The sequence below is a fragment of the Aspergillus nomiae genome (assembly GCF_001204775.2).
Source record: "Aspergillus nomiae NRRL 13137 chromosome Unknown contig00158, whole genome shotgun sequence".
NCBI lineage: Eukaryota > Fungi > Ascomycota > Eurotiomycetes > Eurotiales > Aspergillaceae > Aspergillus > Aspergillus nomiae.
Genome location: NW_015378213.1, coordinates 15,535 through 38,870, shown reverse-complemented (window position 1 = coordinate 38,870; position 23,336 = coordinate 15,535). Strand labels below are relative to the sequence as shown.

General features: G+C 47.5%; 8 protein-coding genes across 8 annotated transcripts; 3 read left to right on the top strand and 5 right to left on the bottom strand.

Moving 5' to 3' along the window:
- Nucleotides 1-1,516: 1,516 nt before the first annotated feature.
- On the top strand, nucleotides 1,517-1,984 carry ANOM_007111 (uncharacterized protein; the record flags this gene model as incomplete). Its single annotated transcript, XM_015552367.1, has 1 exon — nucleotides 1,517-1,984. One exon carries the CDS (start codon nucleotides 1,517-1,519, stop codon nucleotides 1,982-1,984), a length of 468 nt encoding a protein of 155 aa, XP_015406341.1.
- A 533-nt stretch (nucleotides 1,985-2,517) lies between these two features.
- ANOM_007110 (endoplasmic reticulum-resident kdel protein) lies at nucleotides 2,518-4,359 on the bottom strand (the record flags this gene model as incomplete). The annotated part of the gene is made up of 1 exon (XM_015552366.1): nucleotides 2,518-4,359. One exon carries the CDS (start codon nucleotides 4,357-4,359, stop codon nucleotides 2,518-2,520), a length of 1,842 nt encoding a protein of 613 aa, XP_015406340.1.
- Nucleotides 4,360-6,801: 2,442 nt separating this feature from the next.
- ANOM_007109 (kelch repeat protein) lies at nucleotides 6,802-8,786 on the top strand (the record flags this gene model as incomplete). The annotated part of the gene is made up of 6 exons (XM_015552365.1): nucleotides 6,802-6,895; nucleotides 6,949-7,032; nucleotides 7,081-7,679; nucleotides 7,724-7,863; nucleotides 7,926-8,273; nucleotides 8,333-8,786. The coding sequence occupies 6 exons, from the start codon at nucleotides 6,802-6,804 to the stop codon at nucleotides 8,784-8,786; spliced, it is 1,719 nt and encodes a 572-aa protein (XP_015406325.1).
- A 961-nt stretch (nucleotides 8,787-9,747) lies between these two features.
- On the top strand, nucleotides 9,748-10,542 carry ANOM_007108 (uncharacterized protein; the record flags this gene model as incomplete). Its single annotated transcript, XM_015552364.1, has 1 exon — nucleotides 9,748-10,542. The coding sequence occupies one exon, from the start codon at nucleotides 9,748-9,750 to the stop codon at nucleotides 10,540-10,542; it is 795 nt and encodes a 264-aa protein (XP_015406326.1).
- Nucleotides 10,543-12,450: 1,908 nt separating this feature from the next.
- ANOM_007107 (aspartate aminotransferase family protein) lies at nucleotides 12,451-13,894 on the bottom strand (the record flags this gene model as incomplete). Its single annotated transcript, XM_015552363.1, has 2 exons — nucleotides 12,451-13,612; nucleotides 13,665-13,894. The coding sequence occupies 2 exons, from the start codon at nucleotides 13,892-13,894 to the stop codon at nucleotides 12,451-12,453; spliced, it is 1,392 nt and encodes a 463-aa protein (XP_015406327.1).
- A 1,238-nt stretch (nucleotides 13,895-15,132) lies between these two features.
- On the bottom strand, nucleotides 15,133-15,422 carry ANOM_007106 (uncharacterized protein; the record flags this gene model as incomplete). The annotated part of the gene is made up of 2 exons (XM_015552362.1): nucleotides 15,133-15,246; nucleotides 15,291-15,422. 2 exons carry the CDS (start codon nucleotides 15,420-15,422, stop codon nucleotides 15,133-15,135), a joined length of 246 nt encoding a protein of 81 aa, XP_015406328.1.
- A 2,029-nt stretch (nucleotides 15,423-17,451) lies between these two features.
- ANOM_007105 (uncharacterized protein) lies at nucleotides 17,452-19,599 on the bottom strand (the record flags this gene model as incomplete). Its single annotated transcript, XM_015552361.1, has 1 exon — nucleotides 17,452-19,599. One exon carries the CDS (start codon nucleotides 19,597-19,599, stop codon nucleotides 17,452-17,454), a length of 2,148 nt encoding a protein of 715 aa, XP_015406333.1.
- A 611-nt stretch (nucleotides 19,600-20,210) lies between these two features.
- On the bottom strand, nucleotides 20,211-22,767 carry ANOM_007104 (glycoside hydrolase family 95 protein; the record flags this gene model as incomplete). The annotated part of the gene is made up of 5 exons (XM_015552360.1): nucleotides 20,211-20,537; nucleotides 20,630-21,230; nucleotides 21,281-22,458; nucleotides 22,513-22,595; nucleotides 22,644-22,767. 5 exons carry the CDS (start codon nucleotides 22,765-22,767, stop codon nucleotides 20,211-20,213), a joined length of 2,313 nt encoding a protein of 770 aa, XP_015406329.1.
- Between the last annotated feature and the right edge of the window lie 569 nt (nucleotides 22,768-23,336).

Sequence of the window (23,336 nt, the reverse complement as noted above, 5' to 3'; positions counted from 1 at the left end):
CGCTCCAGCACACAATCCGACCAATGCACCAAGGGCGTTTCCGACAGTAACGAGGGTACTCGTAATTGAAGGGGTGCTAGTCACAGCTCCTGGCGCTCCAACAGCAGTGTTGATTGCGTGTATTAGTTCTGTCAAAAATGAGTATCTTCGTGCCATGTCCTCGCTGAGCGGACCTTCTTAAGCTGTGCTTCCAGAGGGGCAAAACTATCGCTACCGGCCCCGTCTGTCCCAGCATCGTGTTTGTTCATAAGGGTATAAAAGATTTCGATATTAGCATTACCGGGGGCAGTGAACTCGATGGCAAAGTTGGCAAATATGAAGCAGAAGAACAACGGGAGACGAGTCAAAAAAGCCATATTTCTCATGAAAATACTTCTGAACTTGGGGATATGAAGAGGCGTCAGTGGTCGTTCTTTTTCGTAGTGCATATTTCTGTTCGAGTGAAAGGTCACAAATTTGGTATAGCAAAAAAAGATAAAGGCAAAAAGAAGACTGTATATTCGTGAGAATTCTATAAATTGCAAGGTGTAGAAAGTATCATAGTTTGGTTCTAGAACCTGTCCATTTGTACAAGCATCAGTTTATATCTATATCTTGATGACGAATGCATGGTTGTAGGAGGCATGATATTGTGCTGGTCGTTGTCATACGATATCCGTCCATTAATCCAGATGTCTGCGACCTCGGAGTTCAATGTTCTAGACTACGGCTCTCCGGCCGCCTATCAACTGGCGAAGATAACCAGCAGATATAGCTCAGACGACTGCTGGGAGACATGCTACCTAAACTATGGTTGGAAATTTCACCCGACGTATCACCGCTCACTGGAGATATTCAGCTGGCGAGAGGTGCGGACGATCTAGGGCTGTCCGTAGGAGCAGCGGCAGGATTAACGTTAATTTGAATTGTTTATGGTATCGGCCAATACTATTTGGCTTCTTGCAAATGCTAATTCTCTATACTAACTAGCAAGTTAGCCTTGGCCTATATATAGACCACCATGTCATACTATGAGAAATACAACCATGACCACAAGCCCTTCATCCAGTACTGAGCATATGACCTACCGTTCAGAATGGGATGAAGTCAAGCTTTACGGATCCGTGGCTTAAACCTTCATCAGATTCTAGCCGGCTCGATTTAGCGGACTTGCTCACCGATCGTCCACTGAAGATCGGTTCCGTCTCGCCACCCCAAATCTCGTATCGAACTTTATACGACAGCTAGGTCTAGGCTGGGGGTCTCTCTGTAGCTATGATCCGCTTAATTGATTAATATATTTTGTACCCTTCGTTGCGATAGGAAGTGCACTATATAACCATGACTTTTCTCAGGACCCCGTGAGTACGACGGTACTCCCATCCGTTTAAGAATGACACTCCCCTCGATCAATTAAACGATTAAACCCGTACAAAAATCCACAGAAGATGTCCTTCCCCACCACCCCCGTATTCCTAAGCTCAACCAAAGGCTGGGCGCAGGCACGCATCCATCCAGCCCTGGCCTGGATGGAAAAATGCACGACGCCTGGGATACCCGCGAAAGCTGGTCCACGCCCTGGTCGGACTGGGTCACGGACGATTACACATACATCAAGCCAAATGGCGAGCGGTTCACGGGCGGGGAAACCGCCTGGGAGGCGAGCAAGGCTGATTACAGCGCGTTCAAGGAGTATTTCCATGAGCCGAAGTGGGTGTGTGTTGCGGAGAAGGTGGATGGGTGGGAGTTTGTCGGCGAGGCCACCCTCTTCATTGATCTGACGAAGGAAGGTGATACTAAGAAAGGCATAGATCTGGATGGCAGGCGTTGGGACTTGGGACTGGGGTGCATGTTTCGGTTTAATTTTGTTAAGGATTGGACTGCTAAGCATGATGGGATTAAGATTAAGAGCTTCCAGATCTATAGCGATAGTGGGCCCGTCGTGGTGGAGATGTTGAGGAGGGGGATTATGAAGCCGGAGGATCTTTTGAGTTCAGGGGTTTGAATTGAATAATGGTTTATAAGGATCTATGGACCTGAGATCAAGGGTAGTGACTGCATTTTGTGTTGTTTAGGGTTGATTGAATATTTTTATCCACATGAGGGTACAATGGCCTTGAGGGACGCACACGTTGAAGATAAGGCTTAAATATAATTTGGGAGCTCAAGCAAGCTCAGAATTTGCGTATATTCTCAAGAAGCAGATACAGATGCCATTACTCATAGGAGGAATAATAGAATCAAAGTGCAAGATCTTATTCGGCAGACGACCTGATGAGAAGACTGTTCCCTGTTTGAGGGACTTCAAGAATCGTTCGCTATATGAGCCATCTAGACTTATGGAAGCACTGACTGGCATAGAAGGATACTTATTGACTGACTTCAGAGCTGGTGTTCTCAGTTTCATCTGAAAAATAAACATCTATAGGCAGCTTGCCATATTGCACGCCGTGATGTAGTTTCATGAGACTTGGAAGCTGCGTGAATGCAACGATCTAACAATATGAGATAAACAGAAAGAAAGTTCATTATCTATTATTAACTATTCATTAAGTCTCCTACAAAGGCGAGACTGTCCCGGTGATCATCACAAAGTCGTGCATATTCCAGAAGCAGGCGATATACGTAGAGCTGCATATCCTCCTGGCGCAGGACCTTCTCAGCCCAGCTCTTACCATCCATAGCGATTTTCTCTGCCTCCTTGTCATGCCTACGACGTCCCTTGTATCCCATGAAATACTGCAAAATTCCGTAAACATCCATATATAGGGAGTCCATCGGCACAAAATGCGCCCAAGGAATCAACCGTGAATCGTGCCATTCCTTGTAAACCGTTGCTTTGAGAGGCAAGGACGTTGAAAGGAGGAACGCACGGTAACGTCCACTAAAAGAATTGCCATCTACATCGGGCAGATATTTAAAAGAGTATTGTTCCTTCATGGGCATTCCCTGGACGATCTTGAAGTAATCATCGGTATAAGAGCAATGTGGGCTATCATCCTCGTGCGGAAAACAGCAGAGATCCAAGAATCCCAGATCACAATGCTCATTCAGAAACTCAGGCAGTGTGCCCTCCAGACCCGCCGTGACCTGATAGTACTGGAAATCGGGTAGACGGAAGTTCATCCCATGCGACGTCCCGTTTGTCAGCGCGACCTCTGTGCCATTCAGCATCGATACCAGTCTGTGTCGTTGGTAGCCCGTCCAGGTGTCGATACGGTTGCGGCCGCCGCTTGCAATTCCGCGCCAGAAAACGATATCTTTCTTCTTGGCCCACGGGCCGCCGTGGTTGCTTTTCCCACCAGAATAAGTAGGGTTGTCTTCCCAGTACACCGCCGGTGGGATCAGGATCTCGTTGTTAACGGTCAGCTTGGAGCCCCCGAATAATGGGATCAGCTCGTGCGTGGTAGACGTAGTGGTAGGTTCGATGAAGCTGCCATGTAAGGCCTGCAGTTCCGCCCGCCAACAGGGGTCCTTCGAGCGCTCGAAGTCTTTCACAAATCCATTTTCAGAGAAGGAATTGCGGTAGTTGAAGAATTCGGCCGGCGGGTTGGCAAAATCGACCTTTCGGATATTGCTGGTGCGGCCAGGGCTCTCGGGAGGACACGCACCGCGCATGATGTCCCAGAATGGCTTGTCAGCTCCTTGGAATGCGGGCGGCGAGTATTCCGCAGACGTTTCCTCCGCTGGCAAAGTCATATACTGATTAACGGTTTGTTTCGGATCCAATTGTTGCTGAACATCGCGGTCTTTGGCACGATACTCTGAGATAGTCTCCCATGGGACGATGATCCGCGGCTCGTCCAGACCATTTAGTGGGATGTCCATATCAGGGAGAAATTCCTGGATTGTCGAGATCAAATCCATCCAGACCTCGAGCCAGTTGACGCCAGTATGACCGACAGAAGACAGTGTATGGTTGCGTATAACAATCCGAGGATCCCAGTGCGTTGCATGGCGCCGAATCACTTGAGGGTCCAACCCCCAGTATGGACTCAGGTCATCGTATATTTGATCAAACAGGTCTTCGATAAGTACTGCATCTTTTTGCTTTGCAAAGGCAACCCATTGATCGAACCCGGGCGGCGGGTGGCGGCCTCTTCGCTCTCGATACTGCTTCGTTGCATCAGCTAGGGAATCCACGCGCTTCGACAGGAGCTGATCCCATTTCGCTTGGGCGTCGCGAATTAACCCATCGATCGGGTGCGGCGCAGCCTCGTTGAGGTCGGGTCGTTCAACTGCTGTCTCCGCAGAGCCGCGAATGACGCTCGGGACGGGGAGAACGTTCAGGTACAAGCCGTTGACGATGGCGAGGAGGACGATACCCGAGACGACCAGAAAGATGTACCGGCGCTTAAGCAGCTGTGGCAACGGAATCATGGCAGAGATGCTGTCGGAGCAGGCTCAGACAGATAGAGAGGGTGGAAGGTCAGACCCTTCAGGGTCTGGGGGACTGTCATGGTGGATATGTCGCAATCAGCAGATAAGCTGAGGCCCCAAAGGCGATACTTTGCAGCCAATTATGAAACAAGATCAATGGCCAAGGGGGGTGATTCTTCATTGATGAGGTTTAGTGGACCCTTTGGCTCGTTCGCTGGTTGGTTTAGGGTCTGATAAACCACGCTGAATAATCACGGAAATATGGAGACTTCCTCAGATTGGGGAAATTAATTTTTTTAGCCATGTTCCTACGGTGGGACAGCCTCGTGGAACCACCCAAATCCAACTGATTAGAAAGTTTTCAGTGTCCTGTTCGTCTTTGCCGTGGGGTGGGAAACGTGGGATATCAAACCCTGAGCAGAGTGCTTAAGGCGGAGCCAGCTACATCCCCATTCCCTGTTATAAAGAACGCATAGTAGGCAAATGCACAACAAACTGCTCTAGGGAAAAAAAAGAAATAAGAAAGAAAAAAGAAATAAGGAAAGACAGACCAACAGAGCCAAGGAAAAAGAAAAATTGCAAAAACTAGAACCAGTCAAGATCAACGGTACCTGGCACCAACCCAACACCGTGATCCAATGGGTGTGAGGTTGTGGAACACTGTGGGTCATTACCACTCTCCGATTTCGCCAGGGGCCTTCCGTTCATACCGATACTGAATCATGCAGTACAGAGCAACCTCGTGGGCAAATAGGACTGGCTTGATGTCCTACGTGGTACAAACAAGAGGTACACATGTATGAGGTACTGTACCTGTCAGCATGGCGCCCCAGTTCTACTCGGGTGTCCTTGTGATATCCTTGTCGGCTTGGTCCGTGAGACCTCACATAGAAAAGTTTTCTTTATCGGTCTGGACTCTGGGAGGCTGATTGGTAGTGTCCCCGCCTAAAATTTGCAGGACGCATGATAAACGGGCTAGTTTCCTCGGACAATGTCCTCACTGAGAAATCAATCCACCCTTTTCTACTCCTATGTTTCCAGATGACACTAATTTGACTGCCTCGTCTGTGCGTAGTCAGGATAGTCAGGGCTAGAGCTGGGAGCGTTGCACAAGACTCAGTGACCTAAGCATTAGGACACTTTCTCAACTGAAAGTGGAGAGGCCTTGTAGCAATGTCAAGATAAAAATGAACCAGATGTCTGCAATCTGCATGGGGGTTGTCAGTTTAGACTATTCCCAAGCCTTACGCTGAACCAGGGAAAAGAGGATTACTAGCGGTAACTGCTGCAGACAAGGACTCCAGAGCAGTGCTAGTTGGGGGTGATTACCGTGATTTATCCCGGTACATCTCCTCCATTGGCGGGCTTCATGCAAACTGACGCCGAGCCCCATGCCTCACCAACCAATCGAGAGGCCGTTCATAGCTGTGCATGGTTGTCCAGTCTTGGGCGTATGCACGGATCAATATATTCCAGCGAGAGTACCGAGTACCATGAAGCTAAACAGTCTTAAACGTCGTTCTGCTTCGATAAGAAAGCACCTTTCCGTCAGGCACACTGGAGAGGAATTTCGACCCATTCACATATGCTAAGATACTACTAGTACTCCTTAGGCCGATTTGATGTTCCAGAGACGTTCCTCCGTGGAGCTCCTATGCCAACTCAGCTGATCATCATTACTCCCCGTCGATCGCGGGTGGTACTTTTCTGCTCTCTCCTCTGCCCCACAACTCGTACACTGGAAACCCAGAATAGATCTCCTTTCCACGAGGCTGAAAGCAAGTAGGTCCGCCAAGACTGTGTGTGAGTCGCAGTTTATTATGGGTCATGGAGGAATGCACCAACGAACCGCGATGAGGGACTGTGCGGAGAAGCACCTTGGCCCCCCCCATGTTACGTCCTAAAGATAGTCTAGAGAGCGATTAGACGAAATAACCAATCCTGTCAGACTTCTGATCATCCTTCTCCGAGCTATTATCTTTCTCAACGCGCGTCACCAATCGCACTCGGTATGTTAGCGTGCAGAGATGAGAACTGAGTCGCCAACCCCAATTGATGGGGTGCTGAATCGGATGGCATTGCATTGATGAGATCTGAATTTTCACAAAAGACTATCATCCAAGTTTTCCCAACCGAAACCGACAATTACCAATCTTGTTCTGTACTCTTGTTCTGTAGGTGTAAACATGGTCTAAACTATTCCGTGTAAAGACTAGGGACTCAAGACTTCATGCACGTCCGGAGCACCGCCCCAAGGCTTTTTCTGATCTAGCAGCATTGACCCTCACTGGGGTGCACCTTAACGCCATGATTTGTACCCACATTGTTGCGAGGCTCTCCTCACATTCAAATCTCTGGGACGATAAACCCCTGGCTTGTGAACTCCTGCGATTGCCAAGGACTCCTGCGGTGACTATAGCTATCCGCGTTGAAAACTTCACTATGGCCGGGGTAGTTCTATTCACCCTCTTTTTATTTACAATAACGCAGTATGCCCTCGCGGCGGAGACAAACTGCAGTCGCATATTCCATTCTGGTACGTCGCGGTTGCCACTCCTGCTGCAACAGCCGAACTGACGTCCTGCTCAGCCGTCGTCAGCAATGGAAAGATTTACATCGATGGCGGTGAAATGCACACCCGGTGGCCGAATGACACGATCACTACGAAGCCAAGTGCGAATCTCCCGTCGCTGTTTACGACATTGAATTAACGTCCAACAGTTGACGACCTTGAAACTATCGATCTTACCAAGTCCTGGGTCAACTCAGACTCCGATCTGTACACATACATCCCAAAGCCCCTCGCGAACCATACTGCGATATATCTGGATGAGGGAGCTGCCTGGTCGGATGGAGAAAACCTCTTCTTCTATGGCGGCTATGTCAGTGGAGTAGATGGCCCTTCGGTCCCTCCTCTCGGAACATGGAAGTATAACATCGTATCCAACGAATGGACCCATAGCGGGTTTTCGGGTGCCGCCCTTGTACGTCTCTGTCAGGGAGGTGCAGTTCAGTCTTCGAACAAGGCCTATTACCTCGGTGGCTCCCTGAACCCAGGCGGCAACCCGAGCTTTGCCGGCACCGAGGGGGCAGATGTATACATGGACCCGGGGCTAATTACTCTCGATATGGATACATTGCAATGGACGAACGCATCGACTGCAGATATGAATGAATGGGGGACCATAGGCGACGGGTATACGAGCCTGCTTGAATCGGCGGGAGACGAGGGCGTCATAGTAGCTTTTGGCGGCTATAAATACCCAGTTGGCCAGACACTTTCATATTTGGCCTACCGGCAAAATGAAACAATTCATCGGGTATGAAACCTAGCCCTGTTTTATGTCATCGCTAATGTCTGCAGAATTCAATGGAAATGGTGCGTGTCTACGACATCGCGGAGCAGAAATGGTACACTCAACAAACTTCGGGCGATATTCCCGGCTGGCGAATGTCAGGCTGTACAGTTGTTGCTCCTGCCCAGGATCTATCATCATACTCCATGTAAGCCATCTGGCCTGCTATTCAACCAACAATGATTGTCTGTATACTAACCGACATTCAAGTTATGTATTCGGCGGAATGGCAAACACGACAGCTCAGTCAGATGGCAATGTCTACGTTCTCTCAGTGCCCTCATTCCGCTGGATTCGGGCTACAGACGATAACAGCATTCGTATCAAACACAAATGTGTACGCCCTCAGAATAATACCATGATTGTGGTTGGAGGCAATACCCCAGTCACGGATCGAGAATATGACCCGTTACCGCAGAATTGCGACAGCGCTACGTTTGCTAATGGGATAGCATCTTCGACCTCCACTCTCTCTCGTGGCTGTCTAACTATAATGCAAGTTACAGCGATGCGTATAAGATCCCTTCTAAGGTGTCTGACATCATTGGTGGGAGGTATGTCAACTTCGTTCCTCCAACTTTCCCTATGCAAAGACACGGATACTAACCAATTGATAGTGAAACTGGCGGAGCAACAGTAGTTTCGCCCGAGAGTGGATTCAATAGTACGAGCATGGAAGATTTATTTAAGAAACGAAACAACGTCGCGGATTCTGGCACCTCATCGACTTCCACCCCCAGTACGACTGGACAGAGCTCCGGTGCATCTAAAAGCCTATCCGGCGGCGGCATTGCCGGCGTGGTGGTCGGTTGCGTCGCCGGTGTGGGCTTGATTGCTGGTCTTGCATGGTTCCTCACCCTAAGACATCGGAAAGCAAAAGCTGCGAGTAGTTCTCGACTGGCATGGCAGAGTGACGCATCAGCTATCCCACCGCTGGATCAAAGCCCCCGGAAAGAGTTGTATGGCAGCGGACCAGAGGTTTATGAGATGGGAACTAGGGATCAACCTCGCTTCGAGATGCCAGCCGAGAACATATTAGCGGAGATGCCTGCTGAGGGGATTAAACGATGATCACTTGAACCAGATGTTTGCTGGAGCTGTTCTGAGATATATTCTTGCGGCCAGTTGATGCATGTGTATGTTCACTTACGTCGTTTCGAACCTTCCAGACTTACATGGTGAAGTTGACGCTGGATCCATGGTCGTTTGCTTAGCTTTTCATGACCTCGATTATAATCAGACTTGTGGGGATATACGCAGCCATGTACATTACTACATTTCCAAGATAATATACCAAACCGGATTATAATAATACAGTTTTCTCACATGTCGTCTCGTAGACCTCCTCATCGTCCAGTATCGATAAGATAGTATGCTATAAGGTAGTATCAGGAAATTGTTAAAAGGTGAGAACCAATGTATATAGAACTGTTTTATTAGAAGAGGTTAACCGTGTAGTAGTTATTATTATTATTTCTATTATCACAACAGATATTGTTATTATCGACTCCTATGGCAATAACAAATAATAGTGTATAAAGCGCATAATTTTGGTACAGAGTGCAAAGTCAAGCTTGACAGGTGGGTCTGCTTATCGAAGAGACTATTACAAGCATTCCATGAAATTGTTTCTCGCATTCATGGTCAGGTACAATGATATGTAGCAAATCTCGCGTCATATCAACGCGCCCAGAGGACCATATCTATTGTAAGTTATCTTTGATTCGTGACTTGCTTAGCAGCTGAAATAGCTTTTCTAAATGTCTAATGTTGGATAGAATCTGCTATATACGTCTTAATGCCGAAACTGCGGTCTAGATCCGCGTATTTTCTTTGGTGTTGTCATCGATATGGGTCTTGGCCGTTCATATCTCTCCTTGCTAAACAAATGATGTCATGATATTGGGCTCTATTACTCTTGAGAACCTGCTATATACGCTCAATAGCAAAGCCCAGAAATATTTCATGGGGATGATAACATGCCTCGAGTGTTGCTGTGATCTGACTCTTCACGTCATACACGTCCACAGTCATGGTTGGTGATAACGTTCCCAAGTTCGCAGTTCTCATTGACGCGGACAATGCCCAGTCTTCCGTTATTAATCTCCTCCTCTCCGAAATAGCGAAATACGGTACAGCTCATGCGAAGCGAGCATATGGGGATTGGACGACATCTAATTTGCAGGGCTGGAAGGACAAGCTCCTTGAGCAATCGATCCAACCCATCCAGCAGTTCGCGTATACCCACGGCAAGAATGCGACCGACTCAGCTATGATTATAGACGCAATGGATCTTCTGTATTCTAACCGATATGATGGGTTCTGCCTCGTCTCAAGCGACAGTGACTTCACCCGGCTGGCCGCTCGTATCCGCGAGTCAGGAGCAATTGTCTACGGATTCGGGGAGCATAAAACGCCCCAGCCCTTCGTCGCGGCATGCGACAAATTTATCTACACTGAAAATCTCGTGCATATTGATGAGCTTGTACCGCATGCGGACAGTGCTATCGTTCCTAAAAACCATTTATCAACCCGACAGACTGAAAAGGATAGCTGCTTAGCAAGTCAGTTGCGAACGACGGTAGAAGCAGCCTCGGATGACGATGGCTGGGCTAGGCTTTCTGTCATAGGTCACCTCCTCACAAAAAATATCCTGACTTCGACTCTCGTACCCATGGATACCATAAGCTCAGCGATCTCATCACCGCCTCCCCGTTGTTTGAAACTACCCGCCGCTCCTTACGAACTGGCTTACCCACAGAGATCTTCGTTCGTGATAAGCGTAGGAAGCCTAAAAGTTCTGCTACGTAAACGGGTGTATCTGTAGATTGTTCTTTCTTCCTTGCCCTTTTTCCGATCTATGGCCAATTAGCACAATGACTTGTTTGCGTATATGCTGTAGGTAGTTGATTAATCGTCCCTTTCACCTGTATAACCTGATCAAGTAAATACTCTATTTTTAACAGCCTCAAGCATTAGGGCTGTAGCCTTGGAACCATATTGAGGAATTTCCTGGTTAATGTAGCCAGATATTACTATCATGAAACTGTTCGGGTGAATAGGGAAATCGACAATATTCGCAACAATGTTTAGAAGGGATTGGATATAACGCAGTTTACAACTTTTCGACGAATATAATATAAGCTGCCCTCAGCTGCAAGGGTCCCTGAGATGACCTCCCCAGTAGACGGGAGTTCGTAAGTGAGGAAATTTCTCTCGAGAAACGTGTGATTTGTACGATTCTCAGGTTGATTTCAAGTTCATCACTCTCAATATTTCCCTTACCATTGTGCTTTCCGGCTCAAAGCTGATATGGATCTCATAGACTGTGTACACATGGCACCAAAAGAGACATGGGGTATAAGTAGGATTCGGCCAACCAACCAACGGATAACTTGCCGGCTAGAGGCTACTGCTATAAGTGTATAGATGTTGCCACGGCAGACAAGCTCAATACACACAAGTGATCTTTCATCCGCAAGTATTGACTGCAAAACACAAGGCTCAGACCAAAGCACTTCGAGACAAAACATGCCCTTGTCTGCCCAGGAGTCTTCCTATGGTAGCTTTCACCCAGCCAGAAGCATACATTGCACCCACTCCGCCAAGTGTTTCCCGACAACAGCATGCCAAACAATCCCACGAGGCTCTGTGCAGCCAGAAAGTGGCAAGAGATGAAAGAAGAATTCGATTCTGAACTCTGTTCCTACGTATATTAAGGTTTTTTAGATCTTTGCGTTATTATGAGCGCGTCACACAATTTCGATGGGTATCGCAGTTCTTAGTATCAATATTGTGATGGAATCGTTAAAGAAGATCTGATTGTACTCTGTAATCTACATACATCAAAAGCATCTATCAAACCCCATACCACCGCGAAGTCCTAGCCTCTCTCAGAATCTCAACAAACGTCCGTTCCTCATGGCTCCAGGGAGTATCAGAGATCCGAGGAGTTGATGTCGATGTTGACGATAATAATACATAGCAGCGAGGACATTCCAACTGGGAAGGATATTCCCAATCTTCAGACCGCGCGCAGAAAGGTCGGTTGGTACAGAGTATCACATCGGTGAGCATATGATTGCAGCAGTTGTACTTCTTGTATAGGTTTCTGCACATGATTGTAGCTGGGATATGTTAGGTGGGGCTTTCGCTTAGGTAGTATATGGAGGTTTTCTTACTATGATCAGATGTATGGAGTTATTGGATTTGTTAGTGGTGTGGTAAGTGATCTCCTGGGTGTCTTCGGAGCAGTGAAGTAACAACATATACTATCTCACAAGTAGAGAATGAAGTGAAATCTCAACGAGTTTCAAATGGAAACTTTTATATGCTAGGGATGGTGTGTTCTTTGTATTTTCGTTTCAGTCAAGTTAGACATTTGCCGGTTTCTTGCTGGTGTTTCTGCGCTGTCCCTTGAAGGGAAAGTTTGGGACATTGAAAAAGTGAGATAGGACGTAAGCAAATCTCTTGATATAATTCACTATAAGCATGGTATCATACACTACCACATGGATGAGGGTAAAACATGTGTGACCTAAGTCATTCAATAGCCAGTGTAGCAACATCGGTTACCATATATAGTGTCCAATTATACACAAAGCACTACTAGGAGAACACCAGCTCATCAGTCCTTACAGTAGATGTCATTGATACTAAAAAAGGCCCACCAAGCATGCTATTTGGAGTCAGGTACTGGAAATAACAAAGATTAAACAGACTAGTCTTCGAAAAACTATGTAAGAAGATCCCGATGCTCCTGAACAAAGGCCTCCACCACATCGAGAAAACCTTGGAGATCCGCCTTGCTAGTTCCTAAGATCAAGCTCAGCATGCCACGTCTGGTCATCCAGTAGCCTTTCCGGACAGCATAGTACCAGAACAAGTCTTTCAAGATCGATTCAACCCCGTTCGACTCTGTTACCAAATCATCCACAGAGGCGATTCCTGCTTTGTCGATGTGCGACGTAAAATGAATGTTACACACTGCCCCTAGCCCGGTGACTGTCATTTTAGTACCTCGGCAGCGCTCTTGCAAAAGCCGACGGAGCCAGTCCCCCATATTGTTGAGTTCTATGCAAGTCTCCGGCGTATAGATATGTTCCAGGGCCGCCAACCCCACATTCATAGCTAGGGTGTTATTATTGAAAGTTCCCGAATGGCTAATTTGGACCTTCTTCCCCGGTTTATCTGACGCAGGCCGTGGGTCATACGCCGCGAGAAGATCCTTACGACCCCCAAAGGCGCCAATAGTCATTCCCCCGGCAATCCATTTCCCTAAAGTGGTCATATCAGGTTTCAACGCTGCGCCATCATAGGGACTTCGGACGACAGACTGAAGTCCGCCCGGCGCAAGTCGAGAAGTAATAACCTCATCGAGAATAAATACCATCCCGTTTGCCCTAGCCTCATTCTGAATTGTGTGTAGGAATTCCGCGGTGCCTGGTATACACCCCCCGGCGCCTTGCATGCCCTCGACAAGCACGGCTGCGGCTATGTCTCTGTTTTCGGAAATGAGTTTGCGGGTTCCTTCCACATCATTGTATTTGCCGACAATCCAATCTTCCTTGTCAACATTGTTCTCAGCGACCCCATGTGGGAACGTGAGAACACCGCCATGATAACCGCCGTTGAACACAATGACTTTAGATTTTCCGGTCACACCGCGAGCAATACTCAGCGCATGCAGGTTTGCCTCTGTGCCAGAGTTGCAGAAACGTAATTGTTCTATGGACGGGATTCGCTGACGAATCGCCTCTGCAAACCGGGACTCTGTGGTAGTCGTCGCGCCTAGATTCAACCCTATCTTCGTAACCGTAGAGACAATGGTGTCTCGGATGATCGGATTTGTATGGCCATATAGGCCGGCTGTCATTTCTGCAACCAGATCCAGGTATCTGAGAGTGGAGAAGTTAGCCTCAAAATGGCAAAGATAATGCAGATACCTACTCGTGTCCGTCTACATCTACCAATCTATTGCCTTCGCCTCGTTCCATACAGATTGGGAAGGGGTTGGTGTGGAGTACTGAGCGAGTATTACCACCTGGTAACACTTCACTAGCCAGCTTATGCTGAGCCTTGGAGTTTGGATTTTGTTCGATGAAGGTTTTTTCGGCGCAACTAAGCAACTCTTGTGCCTTTTCCAAGGTACATCTTGAAGCATTCGCGGAAGCGGCCATTGTGGCGATGTATGATCAAGAAAGCTAGTAGTCACTGTTTGATCTCTCAGGAAGTTATCCGCGAGTGTGCGGCAAGGCAGATGTGGGCCGAGTGCTCCCTAAGTATTAAGCCGGTGCATAGGAGTGATTTAGGATTAATCCTGGAGTAGCATCTAATATATATCACGATTGGAGTGGTAAGGGTTCCCCGCTGGACCCCGCTCCAGATATTGGGGTTTAAGGTCAACCCCGACCCGAAACCCGGATAAGGTCATATCAGATCAGGTAAATAGCCTTATCATTCCATACGCGTGTCCTAAGTGTTCTACCAATCCACGACCAGCGCGTTACGGATTAATATGCGGTTGTAGCTATTGTACTCTGCTAGGCATGCATTTTATTGGGCAATCAATTGCTTGCAGGTACAGGGATCCACTCGATCTCACGCAAATTATTCATGGGGATGCACGATTAATGGGAATAAGTATGAGAATCTGGAGCAAATGAAGACAGGCAAGAATAGGGAGTGAGTAAGGAAATTAGAGAAATAATACCTCTCTACCTGGGTCTTGCCCAAAGTGTTCTCTCGGACAGTCTCCTTAGGTCAATACCACTAAACAGAAAGTCGCTGGCAATATTTCTTGTTCTTAGGTTTGAACGGCGTTGGATAAACGGATTGTAGTAAAATAGATGAGGATCTCAACATTAATTGTCCTTCGCATCCGATACAGCGACAAAGCATATCGTTTCGGGGGGTTGATAGAGGAGCCCGACTAGTAGTATTTCGTATTTGGGGGAAGACCCTGCCTTTGATCCTCTCGCTAAACATCTGTTAGACCTTGCTGAAAGCGAGTATAAGATTTAACAAACCAGAAGGTTTCCAAAGCTTTTGAGAAGCTGGATTTCCTCCTTGCAAATTTCCTTTTCGAGGTGACCTATGGACTCTTTATTTGGAGAAGTTATCGCGATATCGAAATCTATCCAAATAGCTCTTTCTGGTTGTCCACGAATAATGAGGATATTCTTTGGATAGATATCGTGGTGGTGAATTAAAGAGCGGTGGATTTCCCTAAGCCCGTTGATCGCCGCTTGAATGCGCTCATCCGAGTATTTTACACAGTTGAGCTTTTTTTATATCTTGCAAATACTCGAGCAAAATAGCCCTTGGGTGGTGAATGTCATTCGTGAAACCATCAAGATGCGGCTGGAAACTTGCTGGATCAAGTCGATCAATATAGCCATAATAATACGGAACCAGTTTACGCTCGCATACGCCAAACGAAGAGAGGTTCCTGTAAGCGTTCAATTCGTAGCGAAAACGGTTCAAGTCCACGGCCATTTTTGGCAAATCCAGGGTCACCGTTGTCATGAAACTTCAAAATTAGGGGAATTCTGGACATGGCCTGACGCTACTCACCACTTTCATCGCATAGCGTTTATCTTGAATCTCTATTTCAAATATTGAGGAAGCCTCCGATTCTTTGAGCTGCTTAACGAACCGTAGAGAATCGGGGTAAACATTCAGGGCGTCTTCATAGCGCTTGGACATCGTGCCTCTGCGTTGGATGTGCAACGAAAGTGGGATGTCAACGATTTTATCCAAATCGAGATGATGACTAAAATAAAGACATGGGCCAGAGAAGCAAGGTATGGCCTCGTGGTGCAATAATGGATATGTTCAAACTTGGAGTCATATGGATTCGGGTGCAGGAGCATCTGATCTAGGAATTGACCCAATAATCTATGTTTGCTTTTGACGCCTCCGTTTTGAACTCTGGAGACTGCAGATCCGCCCCCGGTTGATGTCCTTGTATGTAAATTCAGAAAGCAATAGTACATCACTATATCAGAATACTCTTGGCATTGACCTTCTATTCCCCTATCATGTTGATTGGCGATATCCTAAAGTATCGTCCTCGCAGATCTTTCAGCTATGACATCATGGCTGTTCCTATCTAGGAGTTAATTTGGAACTATTTGACTGAGTAGCCCTATCTCGGAATGGTTCCTACTATAGATTTATTCTAGTCTGAGGGTATATATTCACCTCACTCCGGCACCTTTGGTTCTAGATTGTCACTGAAGTCATTTTTCTTAAACACAAATAGAGAAAGTCTTCGACATCTTGCGTTTAACTTTGATCTACGAGTAGTCATGGATAAATTTCTCAATACAGCCTGGCTTCTATGGCTTTCACTCTTCCTCGCACATTCTGCCTGGGGACAGGATCGTCCATTTGACGTCGTTTTGGAGGAGCTGGACATCTCGGGACATCCAGATTACTTTGCTAACATACGTTATGATGTAACGTTGTGAGTTTGCAACAGATCTGATGTAAACTGAACCTTATAGTAACATTTGCACAGAGATAACAACGACGACCAAGTCGCCGATGTCACCTTTAGGATACGTCAAGATATTGATCAATGCGATGTGCATATCTTGGGCTACCAATTTTATGATGGTGACTGGCAGGAAATCTATGAGCAAACAGATAATCTTTGCGATTATGTGGAAAAGTACCAATGTATTTTCACGGACCTTGCTCAGTATGGCAACCTTCCCTCTCATTGTCCCTATACACCTAAGGATATTCGGATTGAAGGGTACCGCCCGGATCCAAATTGCTTTTCAAAAGACTTGCCGAATATGCTCGGAAAAGCGGATATTATCATAACTTGCAAATCTCCAAATGAAACAGATGTGGAAGCTTTACGAGGATCTGCCCTGGTTAGGGTTCAGGACGCTGGTGAATCTACTTAGTTCTGCGATTCGATCCGGTCCTGCCTTCTTCATCTATCTCTCTTATGTTCGTCAATCTCTGCTTATAATCATAACGAATTCATACTATTCCCCAATCCTGTCTGTATGACTATATACTCCTTGCATATTCCAGATGGCTTGCTTTATATATCTCTAGGGTTGAATATAGGAGCATGCATAACGGGTTTGTTCTAGCGTTTTGCTTCATAGTATTATACACTTGCAGCAGGTAGAAAGAACATTTAGAGTATACTATCCCAATTACTCTAATACTACGGGGTATTAATAGTGCTGGTCTCTAGATTCTACAGGATTTTATGTATATTACATAGTATTGTAAATTATCTAAAGTAGACTCTGTCACGGCAGTTAAGGAATTCCTAACAACTGATTGTTTAGATAAAAAATCCGTTAATTTCTTCTCTAGAGTTAAGCTATAGTCTATTAGGTGAACCTGTACAGTTTGGAATCACTCGGTTATATACTTTTCGAAGGAGTATCAGGCACTGACCTTCATAAAATACAAATGCTTTAAAATGGGTATCCTAGTTAATACTTCCTTCTCTTGCGCGCTCGCTAGCCAACCACCATTCAGTCACCTAACAATACAATAGACTATCGCTTACCTGACATGACCTCGTAAATATTTAGGATATCTATAGAGATAGACCTAAGCTCCTCCTTCAGTACGGTGTCTATATATTTCCAGTGCTCGGATGAGTTCACAATGCTTCTTGTCGAAATAGGTAGGACTTGCAATATCATCCAAGAGGTTCCTCCGGTTATAACAGATTGTAGTTCTCGCATGGCCTCATTTATACTGCACGAAGTCGTTTTGGCTCGCGCGCCTCTGCTCCACACGGATGCTTCCCACGCAACCTCGCCCGCCTTTTCATAGGTCGGTAATTTAGTTCGGAGCAATGAAAGTCAATGATCAGGGCCCGTCCGAGCTCAGCGTTCCACAGAATATTGTCTGGCCGGAGGTCGTGGTGCAAAACTCCTAGGGAACGGATCTTCTTCTTAGACCTCTTAATCTCATGTGCGATCGTCTTATTATGCTCTATCGTGCGTATGGGATTCCCACCCCAGGCCATGATCAGCATGTGGCGGATCTCGCCGGCTCCATGTACGAAGTAGAATTTAGCCAAGTCGATTGTTCCCAGAAATACTGGAACCGCAGATCCCTGTACCTGCTGAAGTACACGATACACCTCTCTTTCCCGTTTAACCTCGTCCCAACGTTCAACAGTCGTTCCTTTACCGATCACAGTATATCCATACACAGTGCAGGTGACCTTAAATGGTACTCCCGATGCGCCACAGCCCCCCAGAGGGGTACAGTCACGGTCGATATTTTCATCTAATTGATGTTTCAGCTGCTGGATCAGCGTGGCAGCATCGATGGGATGTTGGCTGCCGTTCCCTCCCTGTCGGTGGAGCATGACATTTGGGCAATTATCATCTAGCTGGCCACCCTGCTGCAGGCTACGTAGACATTTCTGGGTGCAAAACTCTGCGACATGCTGCTGGCCTTGACCGCTGCTCTGAGTATGTCGAGATCTTGCCTGGCGTGCCGATCGTTGGGCAGATGGAGAGGAAGGAGATGATGTGACTTGACTGAAACCACGCTTCCGTCCTCCTGGAGCTTGATCTGCGTCAGAATCCGCAGAATCGTAGTGCGGTATGACATCCGGCGGCGCACAGCGAGCTCGAGACCGGGCGGGTGACGGAGGAGGAGACGACGACGGCAGGTATTCTGATGAGGTATGTTCGGAGCTTGTAGACTTTGATGACGCGTGTTCCGAGTTCGGTGAGTTCTGTCGCAATTCCGACACAGGGATCTGGGAACGCGTATGATCGAAACTTGTCTTCCACTTTGGCACCTTCTGTGCATTATTTCGCCACTCCTGGTCACGGTATCGTGAGCGGAAACTCATAAGGCATAAACACAATACGTGGGCGACGGCTGTTAGCGGCCGCTGCAGAATATCCAAGTTACTCTTCTCGTCCACTTCCCTGTTGGGCTCACAGAGATGGTAGTACAAGATGCTTGGGTTGTTATAGGGGACCCACAGCAGGACCAATGCAAGCCCATTAGTCAGGTACGAATATTCGAGCCCTTCCTGGAGCATGACATGATACTCCTGGACCACAGCTGAGCCGGTTAGCAAGGCTGCGTTATAGTCCAGCTTCTTGCTCTCCTCCGTAGGAATAGAATCCGGTCTAACTATCTCATCCCAGAACTTCATCGGCCGCAATCCCTTTCGAAGAGTCTCAACAGATAGCTTATGGGGAGGCTTGTACTCAACTGTCGTTAGGATTGAATTCTTGTCGCTGTCAACACGGTGGATACAATACTGATCCGGTCGGGAACGTCGGAAACTTGGCGGTTTATCAGTTTGAAACTGGTCAGTTTTATCCACACTAAGAGCGTTGGCGTGATTGTCGAAGCGGACTCCATCGCCTAAGTGGAATTCCTCTCGAGCAGCAGGTATCTTGCAGAGCTCCAAAATAATATCACGAACATAATTCTCTACCCCAAATCTCTCATAGGTTTCCAGATCCTGCTCACTGCTTATAGCCCTATTCCTAAACTCCTCTCCAATACCCTCCAAGAAATTGCGCGACGGGAATAGTTGTGCAGCAGGCTGTCCTGATGGTACTAAATAGGTGCAAACAGAGTGATAGACTTCTTGCTGCCTGGCTAGGCAGTCAGCCCAAGGCTGAAGCTGCAGCGGACAGCATTTCCCCTTAGGCGGTGGTATCGTCCCTGTTGTAGAACGAGACGGGGTTCCGGCTCTCAAAGGTCGAGAAAAATAGTCGTGACAGTATTGAATAAGCTCTGCAAAGGTCGTTTGTCGTATTTGTTCCTCTGCTTGCTTCCTTAGCTCTGCTTCCCGCTGGCGTTCCGCCTCAGCCCTCAAAAAGAGCTCTTTGTAATTTGGTGAGCTGCTGCTATCCATTTGCTTGACCACAGTTCGCCAAATGGAGTCGTGTTCGGTCGACCCTCGTCGAAGCGGGGCGGTAGTAATATATCAGCTGATCAAGAGAGTCGCTCAAATATTTTTCCACGTCACATGGCGGCCAATTTGGGAATGCCGGGCATACTACCTCCTAGGAGAAGTTAGTAGTATGGATGTATGCACGTATGTACATCTACTTTCTCGTTCAATGATGGATGCTCCTGCCTCTGTGGCTGGGACGGAGTATGAGTAAATCCGAAATCGATCCGAACAGCCAATGAAATAGCTCTAATGATTGATTCAATCAAAGCCACTCGGAGAAAATTAGCTCCGTGCAAGGCTTCGACTAATTGACTGCGCAAGTCACATACCACATTCAAGACAGAACATCATGAACATAGTATGAGGTGGGTACAAGTGGGGCGGGCTAAAAGGCATGGTGACTGACAGGCTTGACCATGATAGGTTCTAGTATATTGGGTTATCGATCAAGCTCGATTGATAGTGTTGTCACCTCATCTCTAGATTGGCATTGTGGCACTTGGCAGACTCGTACCTACCGTCCCAGTCCTATAGTTAACCCTAATTTATGCCTGGGGAGTATGTTCAAATCAGACAAGCACACTCCCCTCAACATTAACAATACGAACATTATCTGAAATCCCCTTCGCAGTCGCCTTGTCCACCAGCCCGTTATCATCCCAAGAGAAGTCAACGCTCCCACCTCCACGTAAACGAAGCCCCTCAACACTACCACCAGCCCACGCAGCAGGGATAGCCGGACCCAGAACAACCGTTCGAATATCATCCTCAGAATGGACACTATCAAGCGGCATATCAACGACCAGCATACTAAGCACAGCACCAAGAAACCCGAAATTAGCATCGATCTGAAAGGCACCAGACGGCGTATCGCCACCACTATAAAGGGACAGCCACTCTGGCCGATATTCTGGTCAATGGTCAAGCGGAGTTCGTAGTGAGCTCGTTCCGTGTTATTGAGGCGCGCCCAGCAAGCGGACCGCCATACTTTCTCCCAGCCGGCGTTGGTGTATAAGCCCACGCCACGGCTGATAAGGGAGGTATTGACGGCGGATTGGATCGTAGCGTTGGTGTAGCCGTTGAAGTACGAGGATAGAGACCATCCCGGGAACCAGCCGACAAGATGAGAGAGATGGCGATGCTCGTTGCCCTCTTTTTCGTAGCCGTAGCTGTCGGGCAGTTTCCATTCCTTGATTTGGCCCCAGGTGCCGATGTGAAGGCCTTTGTCGAGGCGGGTAAGTTGGTTCTTGATGTCTTTTACAAGGGTGGAGTCGATTTCCTCGACGATCTCTGCGCCTTGGATTGTGTTCTCGTATACCTGGTGAATGAGCTGTTGCCAGTGGGTGCAGCCGAACGTGGTCGGTCCTTGTTCGGGAGATGTACACGGGTTAACAACGAGAGAACTGTCGTTGCTGAACTTGTCAAGCTGCAGTTGAGAGACCCAGAACTCGGCGACGCCTTTCAGTAATGGCCAACCCTGTTCAACGAACCACGTCTTGTCGCGCGAGTAGTCGTAGCGGTCCCAGACATGCTGCATCATCCATGCCGGCGCGGCCGGATAATTCGCTGAGGTTTGATAGGTTTTCATCCTGGTTTATCAGTACTCTGAGACAAAGTTTCAAGAAATGCCCTCACTCACCCAGTATGTCCGAAGATGTTCATCTCGTCGTGAGTTACCCAGCCAGAACCGCCATAAAGCAGCTCGGCCGTTTCAGCACCGCGCGGCATCCAGTTCTGTTCCATGTAATTGAAGACAGCGATTGACAAGTCGCCTAGTCCTGTCGCCTCGGCTCCCCAAAGATTCATTTGCAGATTGATGTTTGCATGGTAATCGCCGCTCCAGGCTGCATTCTTCGTGGGGCTCCAGACCCCCTGGAGGTTGGGAGGAAGACTGTTCTCGCGGGATGATGAGATAAACAAGTGGCGACCATAATCGAAAAGTAGCTTCTCCAAGTAAGGGTCTCCAGCTGTCTTATTGGCGTTGTAGTTGGTTATAAGTGTGGAGAGCTCTGTGCCCGTGGAGTCTTGGGTATCCGGCAGAGTCAATGTAAAAGCACCCATCAAGGGGCTGTAGTCCTCAATGTGAGCGGTACGGAGTTTTGATTCTGACTGTGAAATTGCTGCGGATGTGATCTTCTCGACATATTCAGCTGGATCCTCCCCCTTGAAAGTATAACCGGCCGCCGCAGTTCCCTTAGTAGCGTCGAAGTCCGTTCCGGCGCCGATTACAATTGTCAGCGAAGAGCTGTTTCTGGCGCTAATGGCCAACTTCCCTGTTGAACTGTCACAGCTACCAGGGATAGAGGTTCGCGCAATGGTATCGTATGTCATTCCACGCGGAGGCCCTTCCTGTGTGACGCCCCGGAGACGGGCGAAGTCCGAGTCGCAGCTGGCATTCCAGAGTGAGCTTTGCTCGACGAGTTGGTCGAAGTAGATTGTAACGTTCGATAAAGCTGCCGTCGAGATCAACTTATAGATGCAAACTTGAGCAGGGTAGCTACAGTAGACGTCTGTAGTATACATTCCCTTACTAGTCGAGTAGGTTGTCGTATGGATACCGGTGCCGAGATCTAGGGACCGACTATAGTTGCTTACGTTGTCAACTCCATCTATCGCAATGGTAAGATTGGCTAATGAATGGAAGGATCCATAGCCGTCTGTGTCTCCGTGCAGCCGTGTATCGTCTAAAAACGTCAGGTATATATTGACGCAGACCTTGGAGTAAAACTCACTGCCGGTTCCTTTCTTCCAGATCTCGTCTCGAATATCGGATAGGATCTCCGTCATACTAGAATTCGGATTACCACCCCGATATTCCTGGCACGTTCAGTTATGAACGCATACAATCCATCATACTTCAGCAGAACTCACATCGATTTCAAAGGGGCCACCGTCCCAAAGCTCGTCGTGGTTGAGATTGAGCTTTTCCGCCCCCGGCTCTCCGAACGACATCACTGTCTGGGTTAGTAGGGAATTTTTAGAAATTAAAGAAATAGACCTACCCCCCAGCTTGCCATTCCCCAGAACAAATGCCTCGTTAGTCGTATCCCAGGACGCGGCCTTCGACGACCACAAGGAAGTCGCCGTAGCAAGGGAGCCCATCCCGAGTAAAACCAGGGACCGCATATTTCTAGTCTTAGCCACACAATTCGAGGTATGAAGGGTAATCGTGATACGGAAAGATGGCCACCAGGCACTTTTAACTCTTCCTCGGTCTTGTTTCACATTGCGGACTACATGTTCCTCCTTCATTTGATTTCTCCACCATTGGGCAAGTCACGGATAAATTCCTGCGGGGAAGTCGTTTATACTAATGCCGGCTAATTCCATTCCTAGTTGGAGCGTTGAAGACTTGCTAGCAACATCCACGTCTAATTTTGAAATCATCTCGTACAAATGATTGAAGTACGTAAGTGTTTCTGGTCTCTTTTGTGTTGGTCTCTGATTACTTCTCATAGGGCGTGGAGTTGGATCTCGTTAAGCTGCTAAGCATCGTCCTATTTCAGCGAACACCGTTTCCGATCCTTACATTTTTAGTGCTGATTTCAAATCGGTGTTTATAGGAATATATGCAGAGCAACGACTGCAACGATGCGTCCCATTGACGTTGAAGTATTTGCCTGCTGACATCCAGACGCATGAGCAAGATTTTGAATTATGGGTTTTAAACACAAACTTTGAGTCAGTAAGGCTTT